This window comes from Corvus hawaiiensis, chromosome 20 (assembly GCF_020740725.1).
Source record: "Corvus hawaiiensis isolate bCorHaw1 chromosome 20, bCorHaw1.pri.cur, whole genome shotgun sequence".
NCBI lineage: Eukaryota > Metazoa > Chordata > Aves > Passeriformes > Corvidae > Corvus > Corvus hawaiiensis.
The window spans coordinates 7,215,380-7,230,513 of record NC_063232.1 but is presented as its reverse complement, the minus strand read 5'-3'; the positions used below and the strand labels follow the sequence as shown (position 1 = coordinate 7,230,513).

General features: G+C 51.7%; 1 protein-coding gene across 3 annotated transcripts; it reads left to right on the top strand.

Moving 5' to 3' along the window:
• The first annotated feature begins 1,308 nt into the window (after positions 1–1,308).
• P2RX1 (purinergic receptor P2X 1) lies at positions 1,309–13,082 on the top strand. 3 transcript variants are annotated; one of them, XM_048324952.1, is made up of 13 exons: positions 1,309–1,627; positions 4,909–5,056; positions 5,462–5,533; positions 5,962–6,031; positions 6,535–6,631; positions 6,874–6,954; positions 8,181–8,322; positions 9,408–9,538; positions 10,155–10,245; positions 10,917–10,982; positions 11,614–11,706; positions 12,220–12,267; positions 12,584–13,082. In XM_048324952.1, the coding sequence occupies exons 1-12, from the start codon at positions 1,491–1,493 to the stop codon at positions 12,262–12,264; spliced, it is 1,173 nt and encodes a 390-aa protein (XP_048180909.1). In that variant the 5' UTR covers positions 1,309–1,490; the 3' UTR covers positions 12,265–12,267; positions 12,584–13,082. The 3 variants fall into 3 exon arrangements, with proteins under 3 accessions (XP_048180909.1, XP_048180910.1, XP_048180908.1); XM_048324953.1 differs by having other exon boundaries at positions 12,521–13,082; XM_048324951.1 differs by having other exon boundaries at positions 1,310–1,627; positions 12,587–13,082.
• Positions 13,083–15,134: the final 2,052 nt, after the last annotated feature.

Genomic DNA, 15,134 nt, shown 5'->3' with positions numbered 1-15,134 from the left:
CACTTGCAACGTGGGATCATCTGATTTGGATTATCAGGCTTCATGACATGCCCAAAAGATTTGGATAAATGGTTCAGTTGCTTTTCCCCCAGTTTTTCCTATTGCCCAGCAAAGATAATTGATTTGTTCCACTTATTTCACAGTTGTCATGTCTGTAGTATATTGAGTCGAAAGGTTAATGTGACAGTAAGCAATCAGCAAGTAAACTTGAGAGGTGGTGTTGCTAAAAGAAATATTCCTGAAAGGAAAGATTTATCCCAGCAGGTTAAGCTTTTCCACGTTTCCTCCTGCAGAGAGGGCCTTTATCCCAGGCTCAGTGGCTGCAGAGAGCCAGTGTCTCCTTTGAGGCCAAGGGAGGCAGCAGATGAACTGGGGCTCATGGAGCCTGTCCCTGCCTGGAGTGCTGAAGCAGCTGGGTGCTGGGATTTCCAGGGAAAACGTCCTCTCTTTCCCCCAGAAACACAGCCCCAGTGCCCCCCCCTCAGCCCCAGTGCTCCCCAGCACAGAGCTCACCCCTGAGGGGCTGTGCCCGGAGCTGCCTGGTGGGATGCAGTGACGGCACAGGGTCCCCCACCCACAGCCTCTGTGCTTTCCCCAGCAATGAGCCAACGCCCTTCAAAGCTCCCATTGCGGCTGTTGCCCCCAAATTTCAGTCTGGCACTTTCAAATCCAGTCCCTTTCTCAGTGATATTTGTACCCTGCTGAGCATCCCTCGCCGTGACCCCGGCTCGCCCGGCCCCGCTCACGGCCGGGCCTTTCAGGAAATGCTGGGAATGCTTCGAAAGGCGCCCAGCCCAGCCCAGTGCAAGTGCTGGGAACGGGCCAAGCCCCAGCTGTCTGGCCTCACCGCGGGAGGGGGCCAAGCTGGGCGCCTTTCTGCTCCGTGGGTCAGCTCCGAATTGCTGAGCTGGGCTTTCTGTGCCCCTCTTCTCTTTCCCGACCCTTTTTCTGGGGCAGCTTTTGGGAGACAGAGTAGGACACGGGCTCGAGACACACAGCCTGAGGTGGCTGCTGTGGCAGGACAGATGATACCCCAATCCTAATTCCTAAAATCTCCCCCGGGACCCCCACCTTCCATCCCACTGTTGTCCCCAGGGATGCCTCGTGGTCCCGCTCATCCCGAGCCCTGCCTCTGACCCCAGGGAAGGACCCTGCCGGCGAGGGAGCATCTCTCACGGGCAGATGGCTTCGTCCTGGTGGCATCTGGGCTTGGCAGCGGCGTGGCCCTGCACCCTCCCACACCCTGTCCCACCCCCAGACCATGTAGGGCACCCGCTGTTCCCAGCCCAGAGCTTATAGGAAGAGGAAGCCTCATCCCTGCGCAGAGGAGGAAACCCGACAGCCCAGATGTGCACAGAGCCACGCCGATAGCATTCTTATTTTCTTTTTTTTCCTCTGCAAGCAGAGGAGCTGCCGAAGCGGCGGCGGGCACGGCCCAACCCACGGCGCGGTGAAGAGCCGGGAGGCTGCGGGACAGCCCTGGCGCAGCCATGGGGCAGAAGTGCATGGACAAGGTGTCCTCCTTCCTCTTCGAGTATGACACCCCTCGGATGGTGCTGGTGAGGAACAAGAAGGTGGGACTGACCTTCCGGCTGATCCAGCTCATCGTCCTGGCGTACATCATTGGGTAAGGCTCCCCAGCACCTGCCTTTCCTAAAATTAATGCTTTGCCATGGGTTAAAAAGCAATGGAGAGAGAGAGGCTTCTATAACCCCTATATCCCAGGGCAGGGGGGTTACTGCTGATGGCTTCACATCCCTCTGGTTGTGGCTGCCCCCATGCAGCCCAGTGTCACACCATGCATGGCTCTTTTAGATGGCAGTTAGTCCCCATATCCTCCCCAGAAGCTACTGTATGTGCAGGCTGGAGGCTCATCCCTGCCCAGCCCTGCTCTGCACACTGGGGCCCGATCTTCTCACTGAAGGGAACCCAAATCCTGCTCCAGCTGCTGGACGGTGGCCCAAGAATCTGTTGTTATTTTTATTTTCATTTGTATTAAATAAGAGGCATCTGAGGCCAGTGCAGTGATTTGTGAGACCCAAGCAGCTCAAGACAGGGCCATAAATCTCCCTGTTCACCGCTCTGATGCTGCGGCTGAGACGCAGCTTGGCTCCAAAATTCCTGGTCTGCTTTGCTTCTGGGAGGCAGCTCCAAAAGCAAACGCGGTGCAAGGGCAACTGCTTAAAAAAGGCAGCGAGTGGAGCAGGCGGAATCAGAACCCAGTGAGGATGTGTGTCCTCAGGTGCCCCGGGGCTGCTGCTCCTGCCACAGTGACTCGGTCCCTGTCCCCTCAGTGTGAGACGATGCTATACAATGCAATGATTGGTAAGCCTTTGCTGTAGCCCCATGGCTGCTGTGGACTCAGCCCTACAGGGAGACCAGCACCCTTTCATGGGGAAGGGCCCCAGGGCAAGAGGTTTGAAGGGAAAGGGGGTATGTGGCCATGAATTGGAAAATCTGGGAATTTTTGTGGTGCAGAGTTGTCTCATGAAAAGACATGAAAAGGAAAGGCAGTGGCTCCCAGGGCTCAGTGCAAGCAAGTTGCTGTGGGGAGCAGAGGTGCCCATCCCTCCTTTTAGCACAGACTCCTTGGAAAGAGTGAAAATCTTCCCAGGGGATCATTGGTCCCACCCTGCTCATCAGTGCTTTGGCTCCCAAGGGTAATCCTCATGCAAAACTGCAGCTGAAGTTTCAAGGATGCTTTGTTGCAAAGAGTTTTGCACCTGTGTTACTGGGAGCAGCTTTGTTTTTCCTAAGGATTGAGCCTGTGAAGTCCCAGGGCTCCAGTCCCAAATGTGGCCAGGGCCAGCCGCTCCTGTGGATGGCACAGAAGGTTGTGCAGAGCAGCTAAGGAAACGTCGCTTAAGCAACTTGGCTAAACTGAGACAGGCAACCAGAAGGGAGCAGGAGAACCAGCCAAGGGGCAACAGTGGCAGAGGGGAGGAATCTGGTATGAAGGTTTTCCTGGCTTGTGGGGATCAGGCTCCTCTAGCAAGGGGCTACCTATGATTGCAGCTGCCCACAGCCCCCCCAGCCCCTGGCATCCCCTCACTGCTGACATCACTGCCCCCAGCTCCCGTCCCACAGCACTACTCCCAGTTCCCTGCCCACAACACTGTCCCCCAGTTTGCTGCCCTCATCAAGCCACAAGGCCTGAGATTTTCTGTCCTTTGAAAGCCAATTTGGTAGCCAAATGTGTATTTATTTACCGTTTTCCCAGCTTTTGTCCCTCCTTCATAGTAGGCATGGGATGCTCATGGAAATGTGTGCCAATGCATGACTGCTGGAAGGACATGGGTAGTGCCATCAGTGCACACAAGTGGGGCCAACTCCCCTGCGAGACCCCATGTCACCCCTGGGAAGCAGTACCTCTTTCCTCTGATAACTGATAAGGCGGTATCGCTGCTGTGCAGGCAATGCTGGGTGCCTTCTGGGTTCCACTTCCGGAAACCTTGCATGCAAGGAGCTGCGGGCTGAGCCACAGGATGAGGCTGGTAAGGGAAGAGAGCTTGGGGAGTGACACCAGGGGACTTTTACAACCTGGTCAGGACTCACTGCAGCATTTACAGCTTCATGGGGAAATGGTGTTTTGTTTGTCTTGACCTTGGCTTTGTGGCAGGGGAGGTGGGGTTGCCCAGCCCTGTGTGCCCGTAGTCAGCTCTGCCAGAGGGGGATAAGGTCAGCAGCAGAGTCTGTGCTGGAGGCTGATCTAGGAAAATGTTCTGCCCAGCTCACAACCTCCTGCAGCTCCAAGGACATCAGGGAAGATGCCCACTGTAACCAGTGTAACCCATTACGGTGTTCTGCCTTGGAGGAGGATGTTGGAGCTGGGTTTCCCAGCTGGGGTGGCAGCAGTGCTGAATTTCTGTTCCCATCCCCAGGCACTGGAGCAGATGCCATCCCTGGCAGAGGTCCTCTTGCCCTCAGTCCTGGGATGCCGATGGGGCTGCAAGCTAAAAAGCTCCCTCCCTGAGAAGTCCCCACAAGGTCCAGCACCAAATGGAAAACCTCCAGGCAGCACCTGGGGTTCTCCATTTTTTTCTCTGCCCATCAGCCAGGTGTCAGAGGCGAGGTTAACACGACAGGCTGGTGTCATGGGCCGTCCCACGGGTAGCCTGCTGCTTCTGTCACAGCCAGCGGGACTGATGCCCGTGGCAGTGGGGACAAAATCCAGATCGCTCCTTTTTTAGTGCCGAGAATGCTCCGCGCCGCCAGGAGCACTACCCGAAATGGTTGCTTGCCCATGTTTATAGTCTCCCTGAGTCTGAGTTAATCCAGCGGCAGCTTGTTTATGCTGTAGGTTAAATAGTGTCAGGAGCCTGCCCTAATGACTGTGTGATGGGCTGAGAAAGGCAGAGAGAGCCCTGTTCTGGCCACAGCAGTGTCCCTAACCCTGCTCCTACAGCCCTCTTGCACACGGGGCCATGGCTCCACATTCCCTTTGCTGGATGGGGAACAGTGGCTCTGGATGTGAGCCATGTCCAGACTCAGCCCTGTGTTGGCCTTGGAGGCATTGATTTTTGGAGAGTTCCTCTGCAGTGGATCAGGAGATCGGGAGTGTCTGGGTAGGTCACTGAGACCAGCAAGCTGCAAACCTACTGTAGGCTTTAACCCCAAATCACCGATGGCTACCGTGCTCCACCTGCCTTCACACACCCTCAGCCACAAAATGTGTCCTAGTCCCCAAAACACACCATCCTGGCATGAAAATTGGGTCCTGCAGCTACCACATGCCTCAGGCAAAGGGTAGGAAAGTTCAGCAACATGTCCCACGTCCAGCAGGAGGAAACTTGGAAAATTATTCCTCAGGTGAGACTTGGTAGAAAAAGCCCCAGTGAGCCCTGAGAATTGGGGCCCAGTGGAGGAGTGCTGGTGGCCATGCTCACCCTGCCACCTTTCCCTGTCCAGGTGGGTGTTCCTCTACGAGAAGGGCTACCAGTCACAGGACAGCATCGTAAGCTCGGTCTCGGTGAAGTTGAAAGGGCTGACGCTGACCAATGAGAGTGTCCTGGGTCCTCACATTTGGGATGTGGTGGATTATGTTTTCCCACCCCAGGTAAGGAGTCTGGGTGGGTGGGTTAGGAATTTGCTTTTGTCCCTGTGGCTGCTTTTCCCCATGTACTGGGGTGCAGATGGGTCCTCAGCATAGGCTTTCCATGGGGCTAACCATGACAGGGTGTCCCTGTGGTGGAAAGGAGGTTGCTCCCGGCACAAACCTCTGCCCAGGTTCTCCCTGGGGAGCATTTGGTACTTGGGACCCACTATGGCTGAGGAGGCCCATTTGAGGCTGCCTCCAAAAGGATCAAGGATTCTCCGGTGCCTCCGGAGCAGTATCTCAGGCAGTGAGCAGGGTCCTCCACTGTCCCTGGGGCTGGTGGCACTGTAGGTCCCCATCCAGGGACAGGCTCCTCACAGAGGAGACCCTGTGCTGGCTGTGAGCTCGTTGGCCGTCTCTCCACAGGGGGACAACTCGTTCGTGGTGATGACCAACTTCATTGTCACTCCTGGACAGAAACAAGGAACCTGCCCAGAGGTAAACGCACTGGCTTCCTTCAGTGGGCTGAGCTTCTGTAATTCAGGGGGACTGTGGGGAAAGACTTTCCTGACATTGGGAGATTTAGTAAAAGCCTGAGCCTGGCCCCATATTATTGTTCCTGACTCCTGTGAGCTATGTGAAGACTTTTATTCTGCTGAAAAACAGGCAGCATCCATCTAAATTTTCTTCCCTTTGAGATGATCAGGCAGAGCAGACTTGAGGCTTAAATGAAAACATCTGCCTGGAGTGAATAAATTGCCCCTTTTTTCCTGCTTTATCTGGACAGCCTTGGTTGGGAAGCAGTGTATGGACAAGGCTCTGAGCAGTGTATCCCTCTAGGAAAATTCTGCCTGGTGAGGCAGGAGGGACAGAGGGATTGAAGCTGCAGGGTGGGATGCTAAGAGGTGGCTGCTTTCTCCAAACAGCTGCCAGATGCCGGGCTGTGCACACGGGACAGCGACTGCAGCAAAGGGAAGTACAGCCGTCAGGGACAAGGTACGGCACACGGCCCCGGGGCACCGGCCTTGGTGTTTCTGGTGAGACATACCCAGAAAAGCTGCCTGGCTGGGGTGTCACCTGACTGGGGGACATGCTTTGGACAGGGGTTTAGGAAAAGCCTCTGACATGCTGGTTGAAGTTTCCACCTGGGCTGGTCCAGCTCTGCTCTTTTGAAAGATACCTGAGCTGCAAACAGCTCAGCCAACAAAAGATTAATCAGGACTAAGCCATTTCCCCCAAACTCTTGTCCTCTTATCAGCTCAGCATTTTCTTAGGTGTGTTTTAACAAGAAAAATCCCCAGCTCTTCCCCTGTACAGCATTGTAAGAGAAACCACTGCCCTGAGCTGAGAGGCCACAATTAATTTCCTGTTTTAGAAAGGTGCCAAAGCCTTGAGCATTTTGTGCCTTGAAGCAGAAGCCCCAGCCAGATCCCATCCATCCCAGCATGAGGCTGAGATTTCACAGGATCCAGGAGTGTAAGCAGCTGTCTCTCCCACAGGGCTCATGACTGGCAAGTGTGTACACTACAACAACACTGTGAAGACCTGTGAGATCTTTGGCTGGTGTCCTGTTGAAGTCGATTACCATGTTCCCAGGTAAGGAATGATGATGTTGCCCTCTTTCCCACCTCAGCTGCACTTGGTGTGGGGCAGACCAAGCTGGGGCTCTATGGGATGTGGCTAGGACAGCCTGAGTCATGAAAGACCAGAAAGGGAAGGGATGAGACCACCATTTTTCTGTGGCTTGTCCCAGTTTGGGTGAATTTCTACCAAATGGGGCTTTCTCTAGAGCCTGGAGAGCCAAGTGATGGACATATGTCTACACTTGTGTTTTTCAGCCCTGCCCTACTGTCAGAAGCAGAGAAGTTCACCTTGTTCATCAAGAACAGTATCACCTTCCCCAAGTTCAAGGTGTCCAGGTAAGGAGAGGTTTGGGGGGTTGGCTCCTGGTCAGTTCCTCCAGCTGTGTCCCTCAGAGGAAACCATGGATTTAGCTGGATGGATGTAACTGGATGCTTGGTATAGAGGATTGCATACCTCATCAGGGATCCCAGGACTACTCTAACTGCTTCACTGAACCCCAGATTACCTCATAGGAACTGAGATATTTCCCTCCCAAGTCTGTCCCACTTCACCTGGTAGCTGTGGTTACTGGAAAGATTTCTGGAATTAACCTCTCCTGAGTTACCCTCACAAGTTGCACATGAAAATATAGTTTCTCTGATTCTTCATTTTTCTTCTCTGAAGACAACATTAAAATACTACATGGCCAGGATAAGCTTGGTGCCCCAGAGTCCCTCTTAACATCACAGATTCGATCTGTTTCAGCAAAGGGTGGGGTTGGCCCCTTCCTGGCAGCACTGGGGGAAGTGCTGCTGGCTGAAGGCATACTCATAAGAGGATTTGTGATGGCACCGATTATATATTTGATTTGAAACAAATTAACATAAGCTATTTGTGCTGAAGACAGCGGATTCTTCTCTCTAAGCTGATCTTGTCCCCGTGCTGCAGCCAAGGTTAAATGTCCTGGCAGCTGGCATTCTTGGCAAAGTCTTGGGCTGACCTCACACTGCACCCCAAGAGGTGGCTGGGAGAGGGGATCCCCCCAGCAGCAAGCAGAGGTGCCCTGAGCAAGGGCAGGCTGAAGAGGACACAGAGAGGAAGCAGGTCCTGGCAGTGAGGGTGGCGGGGCTGACTGCTGTGGCAGGGGCTGTGCCAGACCCCTCTGGGCTGTGGGGAAACTTCCTGCCTTTGATCACTGCTGACAATTAACTGCTGAGCATCAGTGACGGGATGAGGTTGAGCAAGGCACAGGTCTTACAAAACCATAGGCTTCACAGAGAGGATGTTTTTAGGCAAAAGAGCAGAATGGGATGGAAGGCAAGAAGTTTTCCTTTCCTTTTAACCCTTGCTATAGGAGATAGCAAACTCCAGCTAAATGTAAAAGCTGTGGGATACACTCACTGTCCATGAGGTGTCCCAGATAAGAATTGTTGGTGCTCCGAGCATTGCCTAGCAGAGCCCATGGACAAGCTGGCAGGTGAATGGGAGAGGGACATGGATTGGACAAGGGACTTCCAGAGGTTATTCCCCACCCAAATTATTGTATTATTGAGAATTTTTCTCACTCTCTTTTCATTCACAGGCGCAACTTAGTTGAGAGCATTACCAAGCAGTACCTGAAGAAATGCACCTATCACAAAGTCACCGATTCCTTATGTCCTGTGTTCGAACTGGGATACATAGTGAAGGAATCGGGTCAGAATTTTACCTTTCTGGCTGTTAAGGTACTTCAATTTCAAGTGATGTTCTTTGCTGTTGATGGGAGAGGGACACTGGCAGTGCAATCATCCCCAGCTGTTGAGATGATTTTCTGTTTTCTCAAGAATGCTTGAGAAAACAAAAGTGTCAGAATTATCTCATAAAGATTATGAATCTCCTTGGACATGGCCTAATATTTACATCTTTCTTGGAAACTGTTGAGAAGATTTGACCCACTGGCAGTAAATCCCAGGGTTCAGTTTGTTTTAATTTGAGCAATGAATAACTAGATCTGTGTGGCCAAATCCCATCTGATTGAGCTTGGAAGTCCCAGCTGGATGGTCAAATATTGGTCATTGCACAGTGCAAACTGCAGCCTTTCCCCAGGCTCCAAAATGCAGCTTTGTCCAACACTCCTCAGGCTGGTGTGTGGGATTATCTGCTCCCTCTGCACTGCAGAATCTTGTGATAGCTTTGCCAGGCACTGAATAAAATCAGAGGCTTGCATATATGAACATGTATTGCATAGATTGGATCAGATGGCCCAGAGAAGCTGTGGCCACCCCATTCCTGGCCAGGTTGGACAGGACCTGGAGAAACCTGGCCAAGTGGAAGGTGTTTGGAACAGGATGGTCTTTATGGTCCCTTCCAACCCAAACCATTCTAAGATTCTATATGTTAAAGGTGTAAAAATACAAGCCTCTGGGGCACAGCTATTTACAATCTGGAGTGAGCTCAGGAGGGACTCCTGCGTTTCCTGAGCAATCTCTTGGGCAAAATCAGGTAAGGGAAGGCTGTCCCATGAGGACCAGAAGGGATCTGTGGTGAGCACTGTTTCTCAGGACCATGCCTTGGGCACAGGATTTGGATCAGGAACAAGAGGGCATGAATTTATTTGTGTATCCAGCACTCAGGGCAGAAACAAGAGCCTCTGCAAGGGGTTATGTACAGGCCACAAAGCCAAGGCTGCCCAGGAAGGTTGAGGCAGCAGTAGGGTCCTGAGCCAGGACACCTCATGGCATTGAGAGGACATGTATGAGGAGGGAAAACATTTCTCTGTGTGGGCCAGGTCCAAGGAGGGGCAACCCCATGACTCCACTCTTGGCTGCAGGGCGGAGTGGTGGGCATCACCATAGACTGGAACTGTGACCTCGACTGGCCCCTGCGGTACTGCAAACCCATTTACCAGTTCCATGGCCTTTACAATGATGACAGTAATGTTTCACCAGGGTTCAACTTCAGGTAAGGAAACATCTGTTAATTCTCCAGGCATAATTCAGAAGTGACAGCTTTCAGGTTCCCACAGCACTCAAGGGATGGTGGAAGGTCAGAGACTTCTTCAAAATACTCACTACCCTTGCAGGGCCAGACAGCAGTACCAGTGCTCTTTAAAATGGCATGAGAAAAGTGGTAATACACCCCTTGGCTTCAAAATTACCCTATTTCCTTTCCATCTCCTCCCCCTTGCTGGCTCTCCTGCTTGGCTGAGCTTTTGGGAAGCCCCTTGAAAGACTAGAGATGGTGCAGGATCATCTCACATGTTCTCACAGTCTCTATCCTCTCCTCTGTGTGACGCTGTCACTAGTGCTGCATCAATATCTGCAGCGTGCAGGACTTGGGGACATCAGATCAAACAGCACAAGCAGGAGGTGAAACTCCAACCTGCAGGCAGGCAAACTGAGGCACAGAGAGGAGAGGTGCCAACAGCCCAGCTCCTTCAGGGGGTTTAAGGAGAAGGTCAGGAGCAGGTCTGTGATAGCACATTCCCAGATCTGTGTCCAAGATCCTGATGCTGTAGGGTTGTAGGGGCTGTTAGACACTCTGGCAGACCATTAACACTCACCATCCAATTGCACAGATATGCCAAATACTACAAAGAAGGTGGGATGGAAAAGAGGACACTCTACAAGGTGTTTGGGATCCGGCTCGACATTTTGGTGAATGGCAAGGTAAGGGTGGATCCCCTGGATCCCTGGGACAGCAGTGCCATGTCCTTGGGAAGGTACCAGCTCTGTAACACAGCACCAGGATCCTATGGGTTCAGGAAAACTAGTATGAGTGCTTTCCTCGGGTGCTGGCCCGCTCACAGGAACCCTTGGGAAGTACTGGGGAAGGGAAGGGAAGAGAGGAGGAAACCGTGTTTTATATGTCACATCTTTCAGCTGCAGCTTGGTCAATGGTTTTGTCAAAAAAACTTCATGATGGGAGTGGGGGGGACCTGTGGAAACTCAAAACTTTTTACTGATATTTCCAAAAGCTGAACATTTGCATTTTTCTATTTTGTCTTTTTCTTCCCACTGGGAGAGAAGGCTTTCCTCATTAAGTTCCCACTGGGAATATTCAAAGTGTATACTTTTGTTTGGTTGCTTGGTTTTGGTTGGGTTTCTTATATTAAAAATACAGGAAGAAAAGTAACTTCAATTTATTTCAGCCTAAAAACAACCTATAATATTTTTCTGTTTGACTAGTTCTTTCCCAGCTCCTGTTTCCCTGTGTGCTGTGGTTGCTGTTTGGGTTGCTGCGAGGCACTTTTGCCGAGCCCCACCTACAGCTAGAGCACCCTTTTATTTTCCCCTGGTCTGACTGTAACTTATCACCTATTTTCTCTGACTTTATCCAGGCAGGCAAATTTGACATCATCCCGACCATGACCACAATTGGCTCTGGAATTGGTATTTTTGGAGTGGTAAGTTCAGATATTTCCAGCCTCTATATGGAGACTCTCAAATTATTCTTCTTGCCTGTGACATCCGTGGGAAGTGTCCTTGAGCTGCAATGAAATGCTGGCTACTGCTCAGGGAATCAGAGGATGGGCAAAGGGGGAAAATGAGGTGCTCTCCTGCCTTGCTAGCTCAGGAAAATAGATTCCTGCTGGTCCCTGGCTGATGTGAATTCTGCCCTGCTGATGAAGGGAAGGCTGGCTCTCTTGGCAGGTCTTGATATCCTGATAGTTTCAAGTTAGAGCTGGCATTGAAGGGGGTCTGGAGGTGATGGGCAGTATTTCATGCAGGACAGGAACCCAACATCCTATTTGGTTATCGTTGTTAAAGACTGGGGCACGGCTCAAAGGGTGTTGTGTTCTGCACTTACCTAAAGTAGAAACACTTCATTTCTGTTGACTTAAATCACCCACTATTGAACACAGCACACTTCACTTCTGTCCTAAATGGACATTTGGAGACTTCAGCAACCGCCATGTTGTGGGATGAAGCAGAAGTGACCCTAAATTGTGGGGCAAACTGGGACAAACTGGAAGTACACAGTAGTCTAGGTGAGCTCAGAGGGCAACTCCAAGCCTAACTGCACTTTGGTTTAAGGCCTCTGTCCTCTGTGACCTGCTCCTGCTGCATTTTCTCCATGGACGAGACTATTACAAGCAGAAGAAATTCAAATATGCAGAACAGGAGCCTGTAAGTAACAGCGAGTGCCTGCCCTGCGGAGGCTCTTGCGGAGGTGTGTGTGGATGTGTGCATGAGTAATGACGCTGTAACACAAACATCCACGCTGAGGGGCAACGAGGTGCCTTCCTGAGCCCTTGGGACTGTTGGAGACTGGGATCCATGAATCTCCTCTCCAAAATTACTGAGATCTTGTGTGACTCACTGCTAATAACTTTATTCTCTCCCTTTAACCCCAGATATTCCGGTATCTGGTAGCACTTGCATTGCTTTAAGGGAAGCAGCGGAAGATCAGTGCTTTAGCAAACTAGAAAATGTCTCTTTTTCTGCTCTTTGAGAACATCTCCATGACCATGGAATGTTTCATGGCCTTTAACAGGACACAAAAACAGTTCCTCTCAAATTCACCTGAAAATATGCTTATACACTGGGGGTTAGGAGTTGCTCCCCAATCACATTTTTCCCTGGCATTAGAAAGGAGCAGGTCTGTAAAAGAATCCTTGTTTTCTCTCATTTAACCCCCAGTCGAAGCTGCATAAGAAGGAAAAGGAGACAGACAACACACAGTGAGAGGTGAGTGGTGTTTCCCCAGCCCTGCTAGCATACATCTGGCAGGCATGAGGACTATAGGTCTTGGGGCTATCCCACAGCCCATGGGAAGGCAGGAGGATTTCAGGGAAGGCAGCAGGGCTCCAGGGAGGCTTGGAGGAGATCTGAGCTGTGGGCTGTAATGTCTAACGTGGGGTCAGCATTTCCCAGCATAAGCAATTGCATGGGGCAGCAATGGATACAGGATGTGGGGCTGACATCACATCTTCGATGGCAGCATCTCTTGAAGAAGGGCAGTCGGGGGCAAGACACCAGAAATCACTGTGCACCTCTCTCTCAGCAGAATCCACACTGACTGACAAACCTGCACCGCTTTTCCTCCTCCTCTTCTCATAAAACTCAGTCGCCATCCCCTGTCACTTCCCTGGGCTAGCCCCAGGCCAGCAGGAGCAGTGTCCAGCACCAGCCCATGGGAAGGTGGTGCCCTGCAGCCAGGGCAGGGGCTGGCCGACCCAGCACATGGCCTCTGGTGGGACATGCCACAATGCTGTAGATGGGTCAAACTAAGGGATCTCGGGGCCCTCTGCCAGCCCTGCTGCAGGGCACTGGGTTTGCTGGCATTGCAGGCCCTTCAGAAGGGCTCCCACTGCACCCTGCCTGGTGTGCCAGGGTCGTGCCAGGGCACTTGCACGTGAAGACCCTGGGGAGAGCACAGCTGCCATTTCTTCCCCAGAAGCATCCTTGGACAGATTCAAAAGGGAAGGGAAAGGAAGGAGTGCTGGCAGGAACCATACCCAGCCCCTCTGCCTTGGAAAAAAATGGTTATTTTGTAAGGATGTCTTTTATTAAAAAAGAATAAAGCTTTAGTTTTTCTACTACATCCCTTTGTGGTGCCTATGCTTGCCCCAGAGCACGGTGTTGGCAGTGGTTTCTGGAGGGCTTATGCATGCAAAGTAATCCCATCAGTGATGATTCCTTCAGAAACTGCCCTCCCGTGCAGGGCCCCTGGGCCTCCTGCCATGAGCCAGGACTGTTATCAGAGTCGTCACTTGGGTTTCCTCCTCTGACAGGCTGGCTGGCAGGGAGTGCTGGCGCACTGCTGGCCACGGCAATCTGCTGTCCTGTGCCAGCTCTGCCTCCACTGCCCACACCAGTAAGTGTTAGCTGGTCAGAACGGACTTTCTCAGCAGCAGCCTCACAAACCAGCTCTTTGCACCCAGGAACTAAATTTCCCCTCTCTGCTAGAAGATTTGGACTACTCATCATGTGCAGCTGGACATCACGGGCTGTGCTCAAACCCTACACCCCTGTGAGCAGACCCTGCCCTGTGCTGCTGGCCCTGTCTGTTCCATTCTCCAGGACACATCAACACTGACTTTCTGCATAGTCCCTCTCTGAATGTCTTTTTTTTACCTCCCTAGGGAAAATTTTGCTTTGGTTTCTTCAAAAGTGGATCCCAGCTGCCATGGAAAAGTCAGTGGAGAAGCTGTAGGGCTGTAATGCTGCCAGAGCCTGCATGAGCGCTGCTCCAGGCTCTAAGGGACACAAGAATGTGCCATAAACAGATGCAAATAATATTTGGTCATAAGCTCAACAAACATTCCAAGCCATACCTTCAAGCCATAGGTTCTGCAGGGGTAGATAATTTGTTCTCAGCAGGATGCCTCAGCTTTCACAGGCAGGGAGGGTTTGTGTAAGGTTATCCACGGTTAACTCTTTCACCCTTTCCTGTGCTGCCATCCTGTGTCAGAGGTGCCAGGTGCTTATCCTAAGGATGCAGAGAGGGTTAGGGAAAGCTCCCTGGTCTCTGGAGGAGTTGGTGCCTGTTCAGCTGGGGTGGGGGATCCCCAGCCCCGGGGACTCTCCTGCAGCACCCAAGCACTGCACGGTCCCATGTGGTGCTGCGGTGCAGCTCCCCAGCAAGCTGCCACCAGCAGAGGGGACTGCAAGACCATTTCACGCAGACGTGCCTGGGGAAAATGCAGTTTCCAGAGACAGCGAAGCGAGAGTGTTCAGGTAACCTTTCGCACCCACTTACACCGGGTCAATCTCTGGTCAAAACGTAACAAACTCAAGGCTGCAGGTAAAGCTGCAGGGTGTTTCTGCATGCTTAATCTTTCAAGCTGCTTGTAATGCAAAGCCCCTATTCTTTCCTTGGAAGAATTAAAAGGCAGAATACGAAATCAGGAAAAATGTAAATGATCCTCTCTAGTTGCTATTCTAAACTTCTGATCTGGGATCCCTAAAAGTCCCAAGGCTGCTTTAAAAATCATGGAAGGATTTCTTTTCATCTCTTTAACTTCTTTTTTAAAATGCACAGTCTTTGGGGATCCTTTTCTTTGCTCTTTTTTCATTCATTATTTCTGCAACCAGCAGAATGAGATATTGCAATTTTAATTCTTTCCCCCTAGACAAGCTCCTCCTCAAAGCCAGGGGCCCCAGGCCCTGTGGCTCCCAGGTGAGTGCCAAACAGATCGATGGCTGTCTGGAGGAAACTGAACAAGTGTCAGATTTTAACATACACTGGTCCCCTCTGCTGTATGAAAAGGCAGGGAAAGCCCAGGGCACTTGTTTCATGCCTTCTTTTGCCAGAGGGGCTGGAGCTGGTGCTGAGGGATTGGAGACCAAGGAGGAAGGGCTGCTCTGTTCAGCCCCATGAGGAGCTTTCCTTGGCACAGATGCTCTACTTTAGCTTTGCAGTTCCCAGCCGCCTCCCAGTGCCTTCCAGTTTTGTCAAACTCACACAAAGTTACTGAATGCAGGATAGGACACAACAGTTAAAAGTTAGAGCCTCACAAATGGAAATGCTGACAGGTTTAGACACCTGGTGTTCCAAGTCCCAGTGAGGAAGTGTGGGTGACCAGCAGGATCATATTCTTGTCCTCCTGGTT

Excerpts from the sequence above, each read along its gene's own strand:
- P2RX1 (XM_048324952.1), top strand. The coding sequence starts at position 1,491 with ATGGGGCAGAAGTGCATGGACAAGGTGTCCTCCTTCCTCTTCGAGTAT. Across the intron at positions 6,632-6,873 it reads GTCGATTACCATGTTCCCAG|CCCTGCCCTACTGTCAGAAG; the intron begins GTAAGGAATGAT and ends TGTGTTTTTCAG. Across the intron at positions 10,983-11,613 it reads GAATTGGTATTTTTGGAGTG|GCCTCTGTCCTCTGTGACCT; the intron begins GTAAGTTCAGAT and ends CTTTGGTTTAAG.